The 14,885-nt window shown below is 42.5% G+C and overlaps 1 protein-coding gene across 4 annotated transcripts; it reads right to left on the bottom strand.

Moving 5' to 3' along the window:
- Positions 1-10,904: 10,904 nt before the first annotated feature.
- On the bottom strand, positions 10,905-14,174 carry LOC136551820 (uncharacterized). Of its 4 annotated transcripts, none has more exons than XM_066543362.1 (9): positions 14,038-14,174; positions 13,825-13,946; positions 13,576-13,700; positions 13,166-13,361; positions 12,955-13,047; positions 12,341-12,400; positions 12,161-12,235; positions 11,618-11,701; positions 10,905-11,460 (listed from the first exon to the last, which is right to left on the bottom strand). In XM_066543362.1, the coding sequence occupies exons 1-9, from the start codon at positions 14,102-14,104 to the stop codon at positions 11,119-11,121; spliced, it is 1,164 nt and encodes a 387-aa protein (XP_066399459.1). In that variant the 5' UTR covers positions 14,105-14,174; the 3' UTR covers positions 10,905-11,118. The 4 variants fall into 4 exon arrangements, with proteins under 4 accessions (XP_066399459.1, XP_066399461.1, XP_066399462.1 ...); XM_066543364.1 differs by having other exon boundaries at positions 10,905-11,457; XM_066543365.1 differs by having other exon boundaries at positions 10,905-11,457; positions 11,618-11,698.
- Positions 14,175-14,885: the final 711 nt, after the last annotated feature.

The following is a 14,885-nucleotide window of genomic DNA, read 5'->3' as shown; positions in this document are numbered from 1 at the left end:
GTGAAGAAGTTAGAGTTGAAATGGAGTTGGTCGAAATGATGCTGGCGTCGGTCTACTGACCGGACGCTGGGTCACTCAGCGACCGGACGCTGAAGGGCTGCGTCCGGTCGAGCTGTCAGACGGCACAGTCGCTGGGGTTGAGCACCGGACGCTGGTCTGCGTCCGGTCAAGGTGGACCGGACGCGTCCGGTCGAAAAAACATGCCTCGGGGAGCTTACTGGAAACGACCGGACGCTGGGGCTTCAGCGTCCGGTCAGTTTTGACCGGAGCGTCCGGTCAGCTTTGTAGCCGTTGAAATCTGACGAACAGCATTTGAAGCTGGTGACGCGCGGCGTCCATCGGGCGACCGGACGCTGAGGGCCAGCGTCCGGTCAGTATGACCGGAGCGTCCGGTCAGAGCGCGTATTGCCCAGTGAAGGGGTATAACGGCTCTATTTGATGGGGGCTCTATTTATAGCCCCATGGCCGGCTCAAGGGACAACCCTTGCACATTTTCATTGACATAGCAACCTTGTGAGCTTAGCCAAAGTCCTCCCACTCATCTCCATCATTGATCCATCATCATTGTGAGATTGGGAGAGAATCCAAGTGCATTGCTTGAGTGATTGCATCTAGAGGCACTTGGTATTCGTGTTGCGCTGCGGATTTCGCTTGTTTCTCTTGGTGGTTGCCACCACCTAGACGGTTGGAGCAGCGGTGGAGGATCGGCACGAGTTGGTGATTGTTCGTGGCCATCTCCGGTGATTGTAAGGGGAGTTGTACCTTCCCCGGCGGAGTGCCGAAAGGTAACTCTAGTAAATTGCTCGTGTCATTGAGTTACCTCACTTGTGGGTCGGTTCTTGCGGTGTCCAATCGTGTGGACGAGGTTTGTGAAACACCTCTTAGCCGCCGAACCACCAAGTGTTGGTCGACACAACGGGGACGTAGCGTGTTGGCAAGCACGTGAACCTCGGGAGAAAATCGATTGTCTCTCTTCTTTGACATTCTCCCGGTGATTGGCTATATATTCATCTTGTGATTGGTTCATCCCCTACACGTCGGTATAATCACTCTACTCACTCATTTACATTCTTGCAAACTAGTTGATACAAGCTCTTTAGTGTAATTAGAATTGAGAGCTTGCTTTATTATTTACATTCATCTAGTTGAGCTCTTTAGAGTAGCAAGGTTGAGAGCTCTTAGTGAGTAATTACATAGCAAGCTTGTGTGCCTAAGTATTCATTGCAACTAGAATTGTTGGATAGGTGGCTTGCAACCCTTGTAGAGCTAGAGCAAGTTTGCATTACGCTATTTGTCACACTAATCAAATTGCTCTAGTTGATTTGTAGATTTTTAAATAGGCTATTCACCCCCCCTCTAGCCATATTAGGACCTTTCAAGTGGTATCAGAGCCGTGGTCACCGTTTGATTGAAGGTTTAACAACCTCGGTGTCAAATTATGGCTCAAGTTGTGTTCAACCATGTGGGGGGCAAACCACCATTCTTTGATGGCACAAGCTATGATTATTGGAAGAGAAAGATAAGTGTGTATCTTGGTTCAATCAATGATCAAGTATGGGATGTAACCGAGAATGATTATGCTATCATTAATCCCGACAATCCCACCAACCAAGATAAGTCTAACAAGCAATGCAATACAATGGCTCTCAACACCCTATACAATGCCCTTGATTCAAAGGTGTTTGAGCAAATCAAGGATTGTGAAAGAGCAAATGAAGTGTGGAGGAGATTGGAGGAAACCTATGAGGGCACACCGGAGGTGAAGAGTGCCAAGTTATATATTCTCAAGGACAAGTTGATAGGTTTCAAGATGAAAGATGATGAGAGCATACCGGAGATGTTCCATCGCTTGCAAGTCATTGTCAATGATTTGAAGGCTTTGGGAGAAAAGATCAAGAATGATGATGTCTCTCATCGGTTCTTGATGAGTCTACCTCCAAGGTTTGAAATGTTGAGAATGCTAATCATAAGAGGAGGATTAAAGGAGATCACCCCCAACCAAGTACTAGGTGAAGTCATGACACAAGAGACATACCGTGTGGAAAGGGAGGGGGATGACAAGGAGGACAAGAAGGAAGATGAGGACAAGAAGAAGAAGAGTGTAGCATTCAAGGCTAGCTCATCATCATACAAGAACAAGGGCAAATCAAAGAAAGAGTCAAGTGATGATGAGGATCTTAGTGATATTGATGATGAAGCTATGGCTCTCTTTGTGCGCAAGATGGGCAAGTTCATGAAGAAGAAAGGCTATGGTGCAAGAAAAAGAAGAGATCATACCAAGAGCAAAGAATATGTGAGAAGATGCTATAATTGCAAGAGTCCCGATCATGTGGTAGCCAATTGTCCTTACAATAGTGACAATGATGAAGATGAGAAGAACAAACACAAGAAAGACAAGAAAGAAAAGAAGGAGAAGAGGGAGAAGAGGATGACCTTTCAAAAGAAGAAGAAGGGTGGAGGCTATGTAGTCACTTGGGATAGTGATGGCTCTTCGGATAGTGATAGCTCTAGTGATGATGACAAGAAATCTATCAAGAGAGCTCTAGCAAGCATCGCCATCAACAACAAGCCCTCTATCTTCGATACTCCATCGACGTGCCTCATGGCAAAACCTACCAAGGTAAAATATGATGTGAGTGATGATGATGAATGTGAAAGTGATGCTTGTAGGAGTGATGATGATGATGATGAGTACTCCAAGGAGGAGCTCATGGACATGTGTGAGCAAGTGCATACTTGCTTTGAGATGAAGAGAAAGGAATGTAAGGAATTGAACAAGAAAGTCAAATTTCTTGAGCAATCCTTTGATGAGCTCAATGCCACTCATGAGGGGCTAATGGATGCCCATGAGAAGCTTGGCAAAGCTCACTCAAAGCTTGAAAAAGCTCATTCCTCTCTCATTGAGCAAGTCAAGAAGGTGGAAGCCAAGGAGGAGCAAGTGATAGTTACATGTGATGTGGGACTAACATGTGATCTTATTAATGAATCTACTTATAAGCCTATTGCTATTGCTCCCACTAACACTTCTTGTAGCACTACCACTTTCACTCCACCTATGAATGATACATCACTAGCGGTGGAAAATGAGACCCTCAAGAAGGAGGTGAATGAGCTCACTCGTGCCTTAGGCAATGCCTATGGTGGAGATGCCCGCTTGCTAAAGTGCTTGGGTAGCCAAAGGTTTTCTCTCAACAAAGAGGGATTAGGCTATACCCCCAAGAAAGGTAAGGCGGCCTTTGTCACTCCCAAAGCTAGCTTTGTGAAGGGCAATGGTCGGTTTTGCAATAGATGCAAGCAAGTTGGGCATATAGAGCAAAATTGCAAGACTAACAAGAACAAGCTACCTAATGTATCCTCAATCAAATTTGATTCTTGTTACATGCTTTATAAGGGTGCCAATGGTGTGAAGGCTAAGTTCATTGGTACACCAATTGTGGGCCCAAAGAAGAAGGCCATTTGGGTACCAAAGACCTTGGTGACTAACCTACAAGGACCCAAGCAAGTTTGGGTACCTAAAAAGAATTGATCTTCTTTTGTAGGTAAATTATAAAGCCGGAGGAAGGCATTGGGTGCTTGATAGTGGGTGCACACAACACATGACCGGTGATTCAAGAATGTTCAATTCAATCAATGAAAGCAAGAGCAATGGGATTGATAGTATCACATTTGGTGACAATGGCAAAGGCAAAGTCAAAGGGCTTGGTAAGATTGCAATATCCAATGACTTGAGCATTTCCAATGTGCTACTAGTAGAGAGCTTGAACTTCAACTTATTGTCGGTAGCTCAATTGTGTGATCTTGGTTTCAAGTGCATATTTGGTGTGGATGATGTAGAGATCATAAGTGTAGATGGCTCTAACTTGATATTCAAAGGATTTAGATATGAGAATTTATACTTAGTTGATTTCAATGCTAGAGAGGCTCAATTGTCAACATGTTTGATCACTAAGTCTAGCATGGGTTGGTTATGGCATAGAAGGCTTGGTCATGTTGGAATGAAACAATTGAACAAATTGATTAAGCATGACTTAGTTAGAGGCTTGAAAGATGTCACATTTGAAAAGGATAAGCTATGTAGTGCATGTCAAGCCGGAAAACAAGTTGGTAATACACATCCTAAGAAAAGCATGATGAGTACATCCAAGGCATTTGAGTTGATGCATATGGATTTGTTTGGACCAACCACATACACTAGCATTGGTGGAAATAAATATGGATTTGTGATTGTGGATGATTTCACTAGATACACTTGGGTGTTCTTTCTTGGTGACAAGAGTGATGTGTTTGCAATATTCAAATCATTTGTCAAGGGCATTCATAATGAGTTTGAAACAACAATCAAGAAAGTGAGAAGTGACAATGGTAGTGAATTCAAGAATACAAGAATTGATGAGTTATGTGATGAATTTGGAATTAGACATCAATTCTCGGCCAAATATACTCCTCAATCAAATGGGCTAGTTGAAAGAAAGAATAGAACCTTGATTGATATGGCAAGATCAATGTTGAGTGAGTACAATGTGAGTCATTCATTTTGGGCCGAAGCAATCAACACGGCTTGCTACTATAGCAACCGACTCTATTGTCATCCTATGATGGAGAAGACACCCTATGAGCTATTGAATGGAAGAAAGCCCAACATAGCATACTTTCGGGTTTTTGGATGTAAATGCTATATATTGAAGAAAGGCACTAGATTGAGCAAGTTTGAAAAGAAATGTGATGAAGGTTTCTTGCTTGGTTACTCCACTACTAGCAAGGCTTATAGAGTTTGGAATTTGGCTAGTGGTACTCTTGAGGAGGTTCATGATGTGGAATTTGATGAAACAAATGGTTCCCAAGAGGAAGATGAGAATCTAGATGATGTAAGAGGCACTCAATTGGTCAATGCAATGAAAAACATGGACATTGGTGATATAAGGCCTAGAGAGGTGATTGATATTGAAGATGACAAGAATCAAGTGCTCTCTAACTCAAATGTGCAAGCTAGTGGTTCTCATGATCCAATCCATGCAAGCACTAGTAATGGCAATATGCAAGATCAACAAATGGCTAGTTCATCATCTCAACCAAGTGATCAATCAAATGCTAGCAATCAAGTGCAAGTGCTTCAACCAACCAATGTTGCAAGAGATCATCCATTGGACACTATCATTGGTGATATTTCAAGAGGTGTGCAAACAAGATCAAGATTGGCATCATTTTGTGAGCACTTCTCATTTGTGTCATCCATTGAGCCTAAGAAGATAGATGAAGCTTTGAATGATGTTGATTGGGTCAATGCTATGCATGAAGAGCTAAACAACTTCACAAGAAACCAAGTATGGGAGTTAGTTGAGAGGCCTAAGGGTCATAATGTGATTGGAACCAAGTGGGTCTTTCGGAACAAGCAAGATCAAGATGGGATAGTGATAAGGAACAAAGCAAGATTAGTGGCTCAAGGTTACACTCAAGTTGAAGGTCTTGACTTTGGAGAAACATATGCCCCGGTTGCAAGATTGGAAGCAATTAGGATCTTGCTAGCTTATGCATGTGCCCACAACATCAAGTTGTACCAAATGGATGTGAAAAGTGCATTTCTCAATGGGTACATCAATGAGCTTGTGTATGTTGAGCAACCTCCCGGTTTTGAAGATGAAAAGAAACCCAACCATGTTTACAAGTTGAGAAAGGCTTTGTATGGATTGAAACAAGCACCAAGAGCATGGTATGAGAGATTGAGGGATTTCCTACTCTCTAAGGGATTCAAGATGGGAAAGGTTGACACCACTCTCTTCACCAAGAAACTTGGAAATGATTTGTTTGTCATGCAAATCTATGTGGATGATATCATCTTTGGATCAACAAATCAAGAATTTTGTGAGGAGTTTGGCAAGATGATGGCAAGTGAGTTTGAGATGTCTATGATTGGAGAACTTAGTTACTTCCTTGGTCTTCAAATCAAGCAAATGAAGAATGGTACATTTGTGAGTCAAGGCAAGTATATCAAGGACATGCTCAAGAAGTTTGAAATGGATGAGAGCAAAGCTATTAGTACACCAATGGGGACAAGTGGAAGCTTAGATAGTGATGCTAGTGGCAATATGGTGGATCAAAAGATGTATCGGTCTATGATTGGAAGTCTACTCTATGTGACCGCATCAAGACCGGATGTGATGTTTAGTGTATGCATGTGTGCAAGATTTCAAGCCTCACCAAGAGAAAGTCATGTGAAGGCAACAAAGAGAATATTGAGGTACTTGAAGCATACACAACATGTTGGATTATGGTATCCCAAAGGAGCAAGATTTGAGTTGATTGGATATTCGGATTCGGATTATGCGGGATGCAAAGTTGAGAGAAAGAGCACTTCGGGCACATGTCAACTATTGGGAAGATCACTTGTATCTTGGTCATCAAAGAAGCAAAATAGTGTAGCACTTTCAACCGCCGAAGCGGAGTACATTTCGGCCGGTAGTTGTTGTGCTCAATTACTTTGGATGAAGGCTACTTTGAGTGACTTTGGAATCAAGTTCAAGCAAGTGCCGTTGCTATGTGACAATGAAAGTGCCGTAAAGCTCACCAACAATCCGGTTCAACACTCAAGAACAAAGCATATAGATGTCCGTCATCACTTCATAAGAGATCACCAACAAAAGGGGGACATTTGCATAGAGAGTGTGGGCACCGAAGATCAACTTGCCGACATATTCACCAAGCCACTTGATGAGAAGAGGTTTTGCAAGCTAAGGAATGAATTGAACATACTTGACTCCTCCAATATGTGTTGATGCACCCCCATAATATGACATGCCTCTCCTTCGAGCAAAGCAAGGTAAAGTTGATTGACATGTCATCCATTCATTACTAAGGACTTGTTTAGTGCATCTAGTCATTCCTATCATGTCCTAGGCTCATTCATGAAAATCAAATGAATTTAATGCTTATATGGTACCACTATTGCTTGTATGTTTGAAATGATCTAGTGGTAGCATATGACTTGTTTGTGGGCTTGTAAACCTAGTATTTGATTTAGAAAATGAGCTATAAGTGTTTAACTCAACATGGTACAAGATAACCCTTATTTGGAGGTGTGAAGAAGCTTGTCCTTGGATCAAACCGAGTTAAATATCTTTTGCAAGTAATCTAGATTGAACCAATTTGGGACAATGATCCTTATTTCACATGGTTTCACCCCAACCTATCCATAATTTAAGCTCACCTTTTGTGCTAATTGTTGACAAAGGGGGAGAGAAAGAGAAACAAAGATATGAGTAATAGGGGAGTATTGGACATAAGGGGAGATATATGCTAAAGGAAAGGGATCAATTAAAATTTTGAGCACACAAGTAGGGGGAGCAAGCTCATAAACTTGTATGATGCATTTGAATGAACATTTCATATATTTGCTCGATGGTACAAATTCTAAATTTCAAATATCCATGCTTGTGTGGTGTATGCTAGTTGTAGGTTTGAATATTGAAATGAAAAACTAGCATGCATAGGCTAAGTAACTAGACTTATGTTCTTTCTATAGAAACTAGACCCTTGCATGTAATGTTGATCTCATGGGGCATTCTAGTTTTTGTATATGTCTAGTCACTAATGGTGCTAAGGATGGTATATTGGTGCACTCCGATTGGTATCACGCTTCAAAGGTCCATCTCTTATACCTTAGCATCACTTGGTAGAAATTGACTCCTATATTTCCTATCTAAGCATATGTGCAAAGCTACAATCCAAACTCTTAGCACATATGTAGGGGGAGCAATTACTACCATATGGAGTTCATGAAACTTGCCTATATCCTTTACACATAGTAAATATGCTTGGGCAAGCAACATGGATTCAAATGAACTTTAATTCATATCTTTGTATAAGGGTTGTCATCAATTACCAAAAAGGGGGAGATTGAAAGCTCTAGTTTGGTTTTGGTTAATTGATGAAACCCTAAGTGCTAACCTAGTTTATCAAAGTGATTATGAGATAGGTAGCACTACTCCAAGTGATGAAGCAATGACGAAGATCATGACAATGGTGATAGCATGGTGATGATCAAATGCTTGAACTTGGAAAAGAAGAAAGAGAAAAACAAAAGGCTCAAGGCAAAGGTATAAAATATAGGAGCCATTTTGTTTTAGTGATCAAGACACTTAGTGAGTGTGATCACATTTAGGATAGATAGCCGTACTATTAAGAGGAGTGAAACTCGTATCGGAATGCGGTTATCAAAGTGCCACTAGATTCTCTAACTCATTGCATATGCATTTAGGATCTAGTGGAGTGCTAACACCCTTGTTAATATTTGTGAAAATATGCTAACATATGTGCGCAAGGTGTTTGCAGGGTTGAGATGGGTTTGGGTCCCGCTCTCCCTCCCGCCGAGCTTGCGAGGCGGGATTCGGCGCTTTTGGAAAAATGAAATGTCTATTTTCTATTGCGCCGGATGCAAAATTCTTGGTGGTTGGCACACTTGAGAAAGGGTGAAGAAGTTAGAGTTGAAATGGAGTTGGTCGAAATGATGCTGGCGTCGGTCTACTGACCGGACGCTGGGTCACTCAGCGACCGGACGCTGAAGGGCTGCGTCCGGTCGAGCTGTCAGACGGCACAGTCGCTGGGGTTGAGCACCGGACGCTGGTCTGCGTCCGGTCAAGGTGGACCGGACGCGTCCGGTCGAAAAAACATGCCTCGGGGAGCTTACTGGAAACGACCGGACGCTGGGGCTTCAGCGTCCGGTCAGTTTTGACCGGAGCGTCCGGTCAGCTTTGTAGCCGTTGAAATCTGACGAACAGCATTTGAAGCTGGTGACGCGCGGCGTCCATCGGGCGACCGGACGCTGAGGGCCAGCGTCCGGTCAGTATGACCGGAGCGTCCGGTCAGAGCGCGTATTGCCCAGTGAAGGGGTATAACGGCTCTATTTGATGGGGGCTCTATTTATAGCCCCATGGCCGGCTCAAGGGACAACCCTTGCACATTTTCATTGACATAGCAACCTTGTGAGCTTAGCCAAAGTCCTCCCACTCATCTCCATCATTGATCCATCATCATTGTGAGATTGGGAGAGAATCCAAGTGCATTGCTTGAGTGATTGCATCTAGAGGCACTTGGTATTCGTGTTGCGCTGCGGATTTCGCTTGTTTCTCTTGGTGGTTGCCACCACCTAGACGGTTGGAGCAGCGGTGGAGGATCGGCACGAGTTGGTGATTGTTCGTGGCCATCTCCGGTGATTGTAAGGGGAGTTGTACCTTCCCCGGCGGAGTGCCGAAAGGTAACTCTAGTAAATTGCTCGTGTCATTGAGTTACCTCACTTGTGGGTCGGTTCTTGCGGTGTCCAATCGTGTGGACGAGGTTTGTGAAACACCTCTTAGCCGCCGAACCACCAAGTGTTGGTCGACACAACGGGGACGTAGCGTGTTGGCAAGCACGTGAACCTCGGGAGAAAATCGATTGTCTCTCTTCTTTGACATTCTCCCGGTGATTGGCTATATATTCATCTTGTGATTGGTTCATCCCCTACACGTCGGTATAATCACTCTACTCACTCATTTACATTCTTGCAAACTAGTTGATACAAGCTCTTTAGTGTAATTAGAATTGAGAGCTTGCTTTATTATTTACATTCATCTAGTTGAGCTCTTTAGAGTAGCAAGGTTGAGAGCTCTTAGTGAGTAATTACATAGCAAGCTTGTGTGCCTAAGTATTCATTGCAACTAGAATTGTTGGATAGGTGGCTTGCAACCCTTGTAGAGCTAGAGCAAGTTTGCATTACGCTATTTGTCACACTAATCAAATTGCTCTAGTTGATTTGTAGATTTTTAAATAGGCTATTCACCCCCCCTCTAGCCATATTAGGACCTTTCACTTGCCCATCATGAACCCTTTAGAGAGTAGAAAGTCCCTCAATCTCTCATACCATGCTCTAGGTGCTTGCTTCAAGCCATACAATGCCTTCTTCAACTTGTACACATGGTCGGGCTTCTTGTCATCTTCAAAACCGAGAGGTTGTTCAACTGATACTTCTTCATTGATGTAACCATTGAGAAATGCACTCTTAACATCCATTTGATATATTTAAACGGACGTTTAATTTAATATATTTAAACGGCGTTTAATATATTTAAACAACATTTAACATAGTAAACGAATGTAACATGTTTTATTTAGACCTTAAATGGTGAATTAAACAGTTGAAGTTTAAACCGTTAAAAGTTAAATGTGATTAAATAAGGAGGATTACAACTACTGCATTGCACTAGCTAATTAACATCGTAAGTATATAAGATGGAGTGAGATTTGGTTTTATTCCAAAAAATATTTGATAGAATACTTATTTTGTAGCTTTTTTTTTGGCTACACAAATATGTAAATCTTAGTATTAATATACAAAATTGTTTAGATCATTTAACTCTGTTAGAACACCGTTCTAAATGACCTAAACGCTAAATTCGACTTTTTAGCGTTTTAGGACAACACTGGTTGAAATCGAATAAATTTGGTCCTCGTGTTGATTTCAAATGTGTTCTACTTTCTAAAATGATTAAATTTTTTTGTTTAATATCTAAAAATTCATAACTAATTCATTTTAAATTGGAAAATTACGAAACTAGTACCAGTTTCTTTCTAAAAGTGTTTGATGCTCTGTTTAGAGTTATTTGGGTCTTATGAAGTTATGTTCCTATTGTTTATTGCTTATAGTCATGCATACTATTTATTTAAATTATCGTTTTGCATCTACTTTATGTTGATTACTTGTTTGGGGCACTGCCTATTTTTAAACCTATAACCTAATCAGGAAATCAACATAAAGTAAATTACTACTCATGCAATGCCTAAATATGATCTATACATATGGTGAAGCATGATATCTATGAGGTTGGTATCACCTTTTCTCATCTTTTTTCTATGTATAACTTATAGCCTGCCAGATCATCCTGCACGAGTGGAACATCAAGAAATCAGAGCACGTTTGTTTACGACTCCTGTGCAAAACTGGGGGAAAACATTCTACGTTCCAAATCCAATTCAGATACCAGACACCACCACATTCAAATTCATCGGCATCACTAGTGACATCCTACACCACACTGCACTCCTGCAAACGATAACAAAGAGCAGCGAGATCGAGTGGCCATGGCCGTGCTACAAAACGCTGCTGCCAAGTTTGTCCCTCCATGCCAAATAACCATGCTGTTTCTGGACGACGTCCGGAAGAAGGGCGGCGTTCTCGACGACAATGTTGGAGCCTTGATCAATTCTGTACGATACATCGATGCCTTCAAGATGTAGGTGGTAAACCACACCGCAGTGACCTGTGTCCCTGTGGTCATCATCAGTGTCTTCGCCACAGTGGTCATTGGCATCAGCTTCCATACTCACTTGATGGGGACGGGTCCGCTGTGAGATAGATCTGATGTCCCAGGAAAGGACCTGCTTGATAAGATCCTGAAACTCGTCTGCTGAAGCATAGAGCGACTGCTGCTGCTGAAACAAATAAACAGATTTTGAATTGTAAGCCCAAATTCTTATTTACAGTTGGCCTAGTGTGATCCCTTCTCATATGAAAAAAAAGAACTGAAATTTAATTGCTATTCAGCATATAAGATTTCTTTTTTACAGACAAAACATCAATACCACTTACTATATGCGTCCAGCAAGTGGGAAGCGCAAAAATGAAATGTTCAGAAAAATGGACAGACTCCACGGCTAATGCACCATCAACCTGCTTCAACAAAATTCTCCAGGTGATGAACAATGAAGGTACTCAATTGTAGCATTGGCATAAAATATAGCAATATGAGATCTTGCACACGAGCTGTGAATCAACAATTCCTGAATGGAACATAAACTTTTCTTTCAATACCCAAATCTTACTCTCAAGTATCATTCAATAACCCCCATATTACAGAAGAAAAGATTTACCAAAATTCTGAACTGTCTAAAAATAAAATTAAAGCACGAGCTACACATCTTTTCAATTAGATAAGGCCAGTGCACTTGTATGAAGATAACTAATTAGCATGTATATGCAGACATCATCAAGCATCAAATGCTGTCCAGCGTTCACTACTCGGCAGAACGATGATTCATCCAGAAAAATAAACACACTTATTTCGAATTGATGAGAGAGATGAATTTTCAAGTTTGGAGAAATGCATGAACTGAGATGCAATATTGTACATACCTCTAACCAATTGGGAACAGCTGCACCTTTAACACTGTCAGAATATGGCAGGTATGGTTTAATATCAAGCACAGGCTGTTGATAGGTGATCAATGTATTAGGAAGAGTTCACAGCTGACAGAGCTTAATTATATCAATCCTTTGCATAATACTGGACCATATAAACGCTTAAATTGGTACCGTGCCATCAACCAAATCTACTCCAGAAAGCAAAAGAGTATGCCCATCCACCGCCTCCACCTGTAAAACGTTGAAATGAAGGGAAGAAAACGTCAAACCACTATAGCATGCTTAACAAGATTAACCAAAGCAGGCAACAGCTCAAAGCGCATAAGAAATGTTCACATCCAAGCATACACAGTAGCCCTAGCATCTAGCATGCTTAACAAGGTCAATCAAACTAGGCAATAGCCCAAAGCAAATAAGAAATGTTCACACCCTAGAATCAATCGGAATCAATATATTAGTTGCCTTTCTTATAATTTAAGTGACACAGTAGGATGTTTTGGTCACAAGAAAACCTTTCTGAAGAGAATCCCTGTGGTGAAATCTGTGTGAAAAAAACATCCTTCAGACATTAGATAGCAAGCAGCATTATAGATAGCAATGATCGTTATGATTATTGTCCTAGAAATTTACAATTCTTCAATCCTAATATTGATTTCCTCACTGTGTTCCAGAAAACAATAATTGAAGACAAACACTGGACCATTTCAGGTGATACTTCAACCATTGCACTGCAGAGATCATAGAGGACAATAAGAGGAAGGCTAGTTGAGTTGTATAATTAGTACCTTTGCTACGCTGAGTCCGATTGGATTAGGCCGATGTGGCGATCTAGTTGCCAAAACCCCCATCTTGCCCCCTTTCAATCTCGGTACCCTTACCTTCGATGAGAAAGCAGAAAATTCCATTAGTTCAACCCAATATCCACTGCAACATTCAGAAGAATATTCATTTATATCAGAAAAAGGAACCACCAAAGGGCTAAGAACAAAACCATACCTTTGCTTTTAGCTTAGACCTAGCAGGATCTTTCCATAGTTTATCAAGATCAGTGTTAAGGTGAAAAACATAAAGAATCCAGCAATGTGAGTAACTAGCTAGTCCCTCCAGGGCTGCTGCGGGGACTCGGGCTGGATCAAGCGCCACAGTTGCCCTAGCCAACGTAACTACCAAAGGCTGCCTTGGTGTACCATTCCTGCGTTTGTAGGGTCAGCAAGGCATATACGTTTAGGTCCATAGCTCGGATTAATTGATAATTTGCCCCCCTTTAAGAGTGGACCATAGCTCGGTTTCCAGACCTGAACATTTACATACATCCACACCAAGCATTCACTCTGGCAACTATTCAAGAAATTGATTGAATACTACAAAGCGTGAGAAATGGGAACAAAATCGATGGCAATCAGCACCTAGTGGAGAAGCAGGACTGGACAGTGCCAATCGGCGCCAGCGGGTAAGATGCTGGGGCGGCGGCCTTGGCCGGCCTCGCCTCGTCGGAGCGAGACTCCTGCTGACTCAGTGCCCTCCTCAGCGACTGCAAGCAAGGAAACGAAATAGAGATTCGGCAGCACGAGCCTGGTGATATGGCCCAACTCCTCGAAGAGAAGTGCACGTTGGAACACGAGAAAACTTGCAGCGCCGGACGGCGGCGACCTCACCTGCTGGGCCCGCACTCTGCCGCGGCGCTCGGCAGCGACCTTTTCTGCAGCGACCGCAAGTGAGGCCTCCACCTCGCGGACCCGCGCGGCCAGACGAGCGCATTTGCGCCTGTAGAGCAAGCCTGTGGGATGGGCACGTCGGTGAGGGAGGAGAGGTTGATGTTGGGAACTTGGAGCTAGAAACGATGAGGTGAGGGAAGAGCGAAAGATTACATGAGAGGACGATGGCTGCGGCAGTGGCAGCTATGGCGGCGCCGGCGAGGCTTCGCGGCGGCGCCATGGTGGAGGGGCGTCGAGTCGACGGCACCGAGGCCGCGCTAAGACATGGGCTTCGGTGAAACTGGGCCGCGCTTCGGGTTGGAGAACGTGGGCCGACGAACTAACAGAAAAGTTTTTGGGCATACTTTTTTTTTTGTCCCAACTTTCTTTGGATATACTGGGAACTTTGCTGATCTTGTTTGCCTCACCTGGCCCCTCGTTCAGCAAAGCATTGCTCATGCGAGCGAGCTGATTTAGCTCTGCTCTCTAGCACTGGCAAGGAAATCTTTATGAATTTTTAAAATTAAACCAGATTTTAGAATTTGTAATTGCATTATTTTTCCATATAAAAATATTTGACAGTTTTTGAAAAATATTTTTATGATATTTTTTGTATTTTAAAATGTATATCTTTTACCTTTCGAAACCTGAGTTCAAGCTCATGCATCTCATTGGGCCACGTCATACTTAAATTCTCTGCCGTCTGATCGAGCAGTAACTATATCCTATGGCTAACATGGCTCTGTCGTTAGTGGCTTCTGGTCACCTGCAGCGAGTTCCAGACAAATCATCAGCCTGTTCGTTTAACCGTGGCTCGTCGTAAACGATCGTAAATTTTCAACCGAAACAGTATTTTTCTTTCACATAAACCAGCCAACAGTACTTTTTCATGAACCAGCAACGATAGCTCACGACCCTACCTCCCCTGCCTTTTTTTTTAATCCGTGATGTCACTTGAGGTCTCGTACCCTTTTTGGCCTTTTATCTTCCGAGTTAACCATGCAAAAGAATAGGCAGCAGCA

Source organism: Miscanthus floridulus, chromosome 4 (assembly GCF_019320115.1).
Source record: "Miscanthus floridulus cultivar M001 chromosome 4, ASM1932011v1, whole genome shotgun sequence".
Lineage (NCBI taxonomy): Eukaryota > Viridiplantae > Streptophyta > Magnoliopsida > Poales > Poaceae > Miscanthus > Miscanthus floridulus.
The sequence above is the reverse complement of the archived record's forward strand: the minus strand, read 5'-3'. Positions and strand labels throughout refer to the sequence as shown.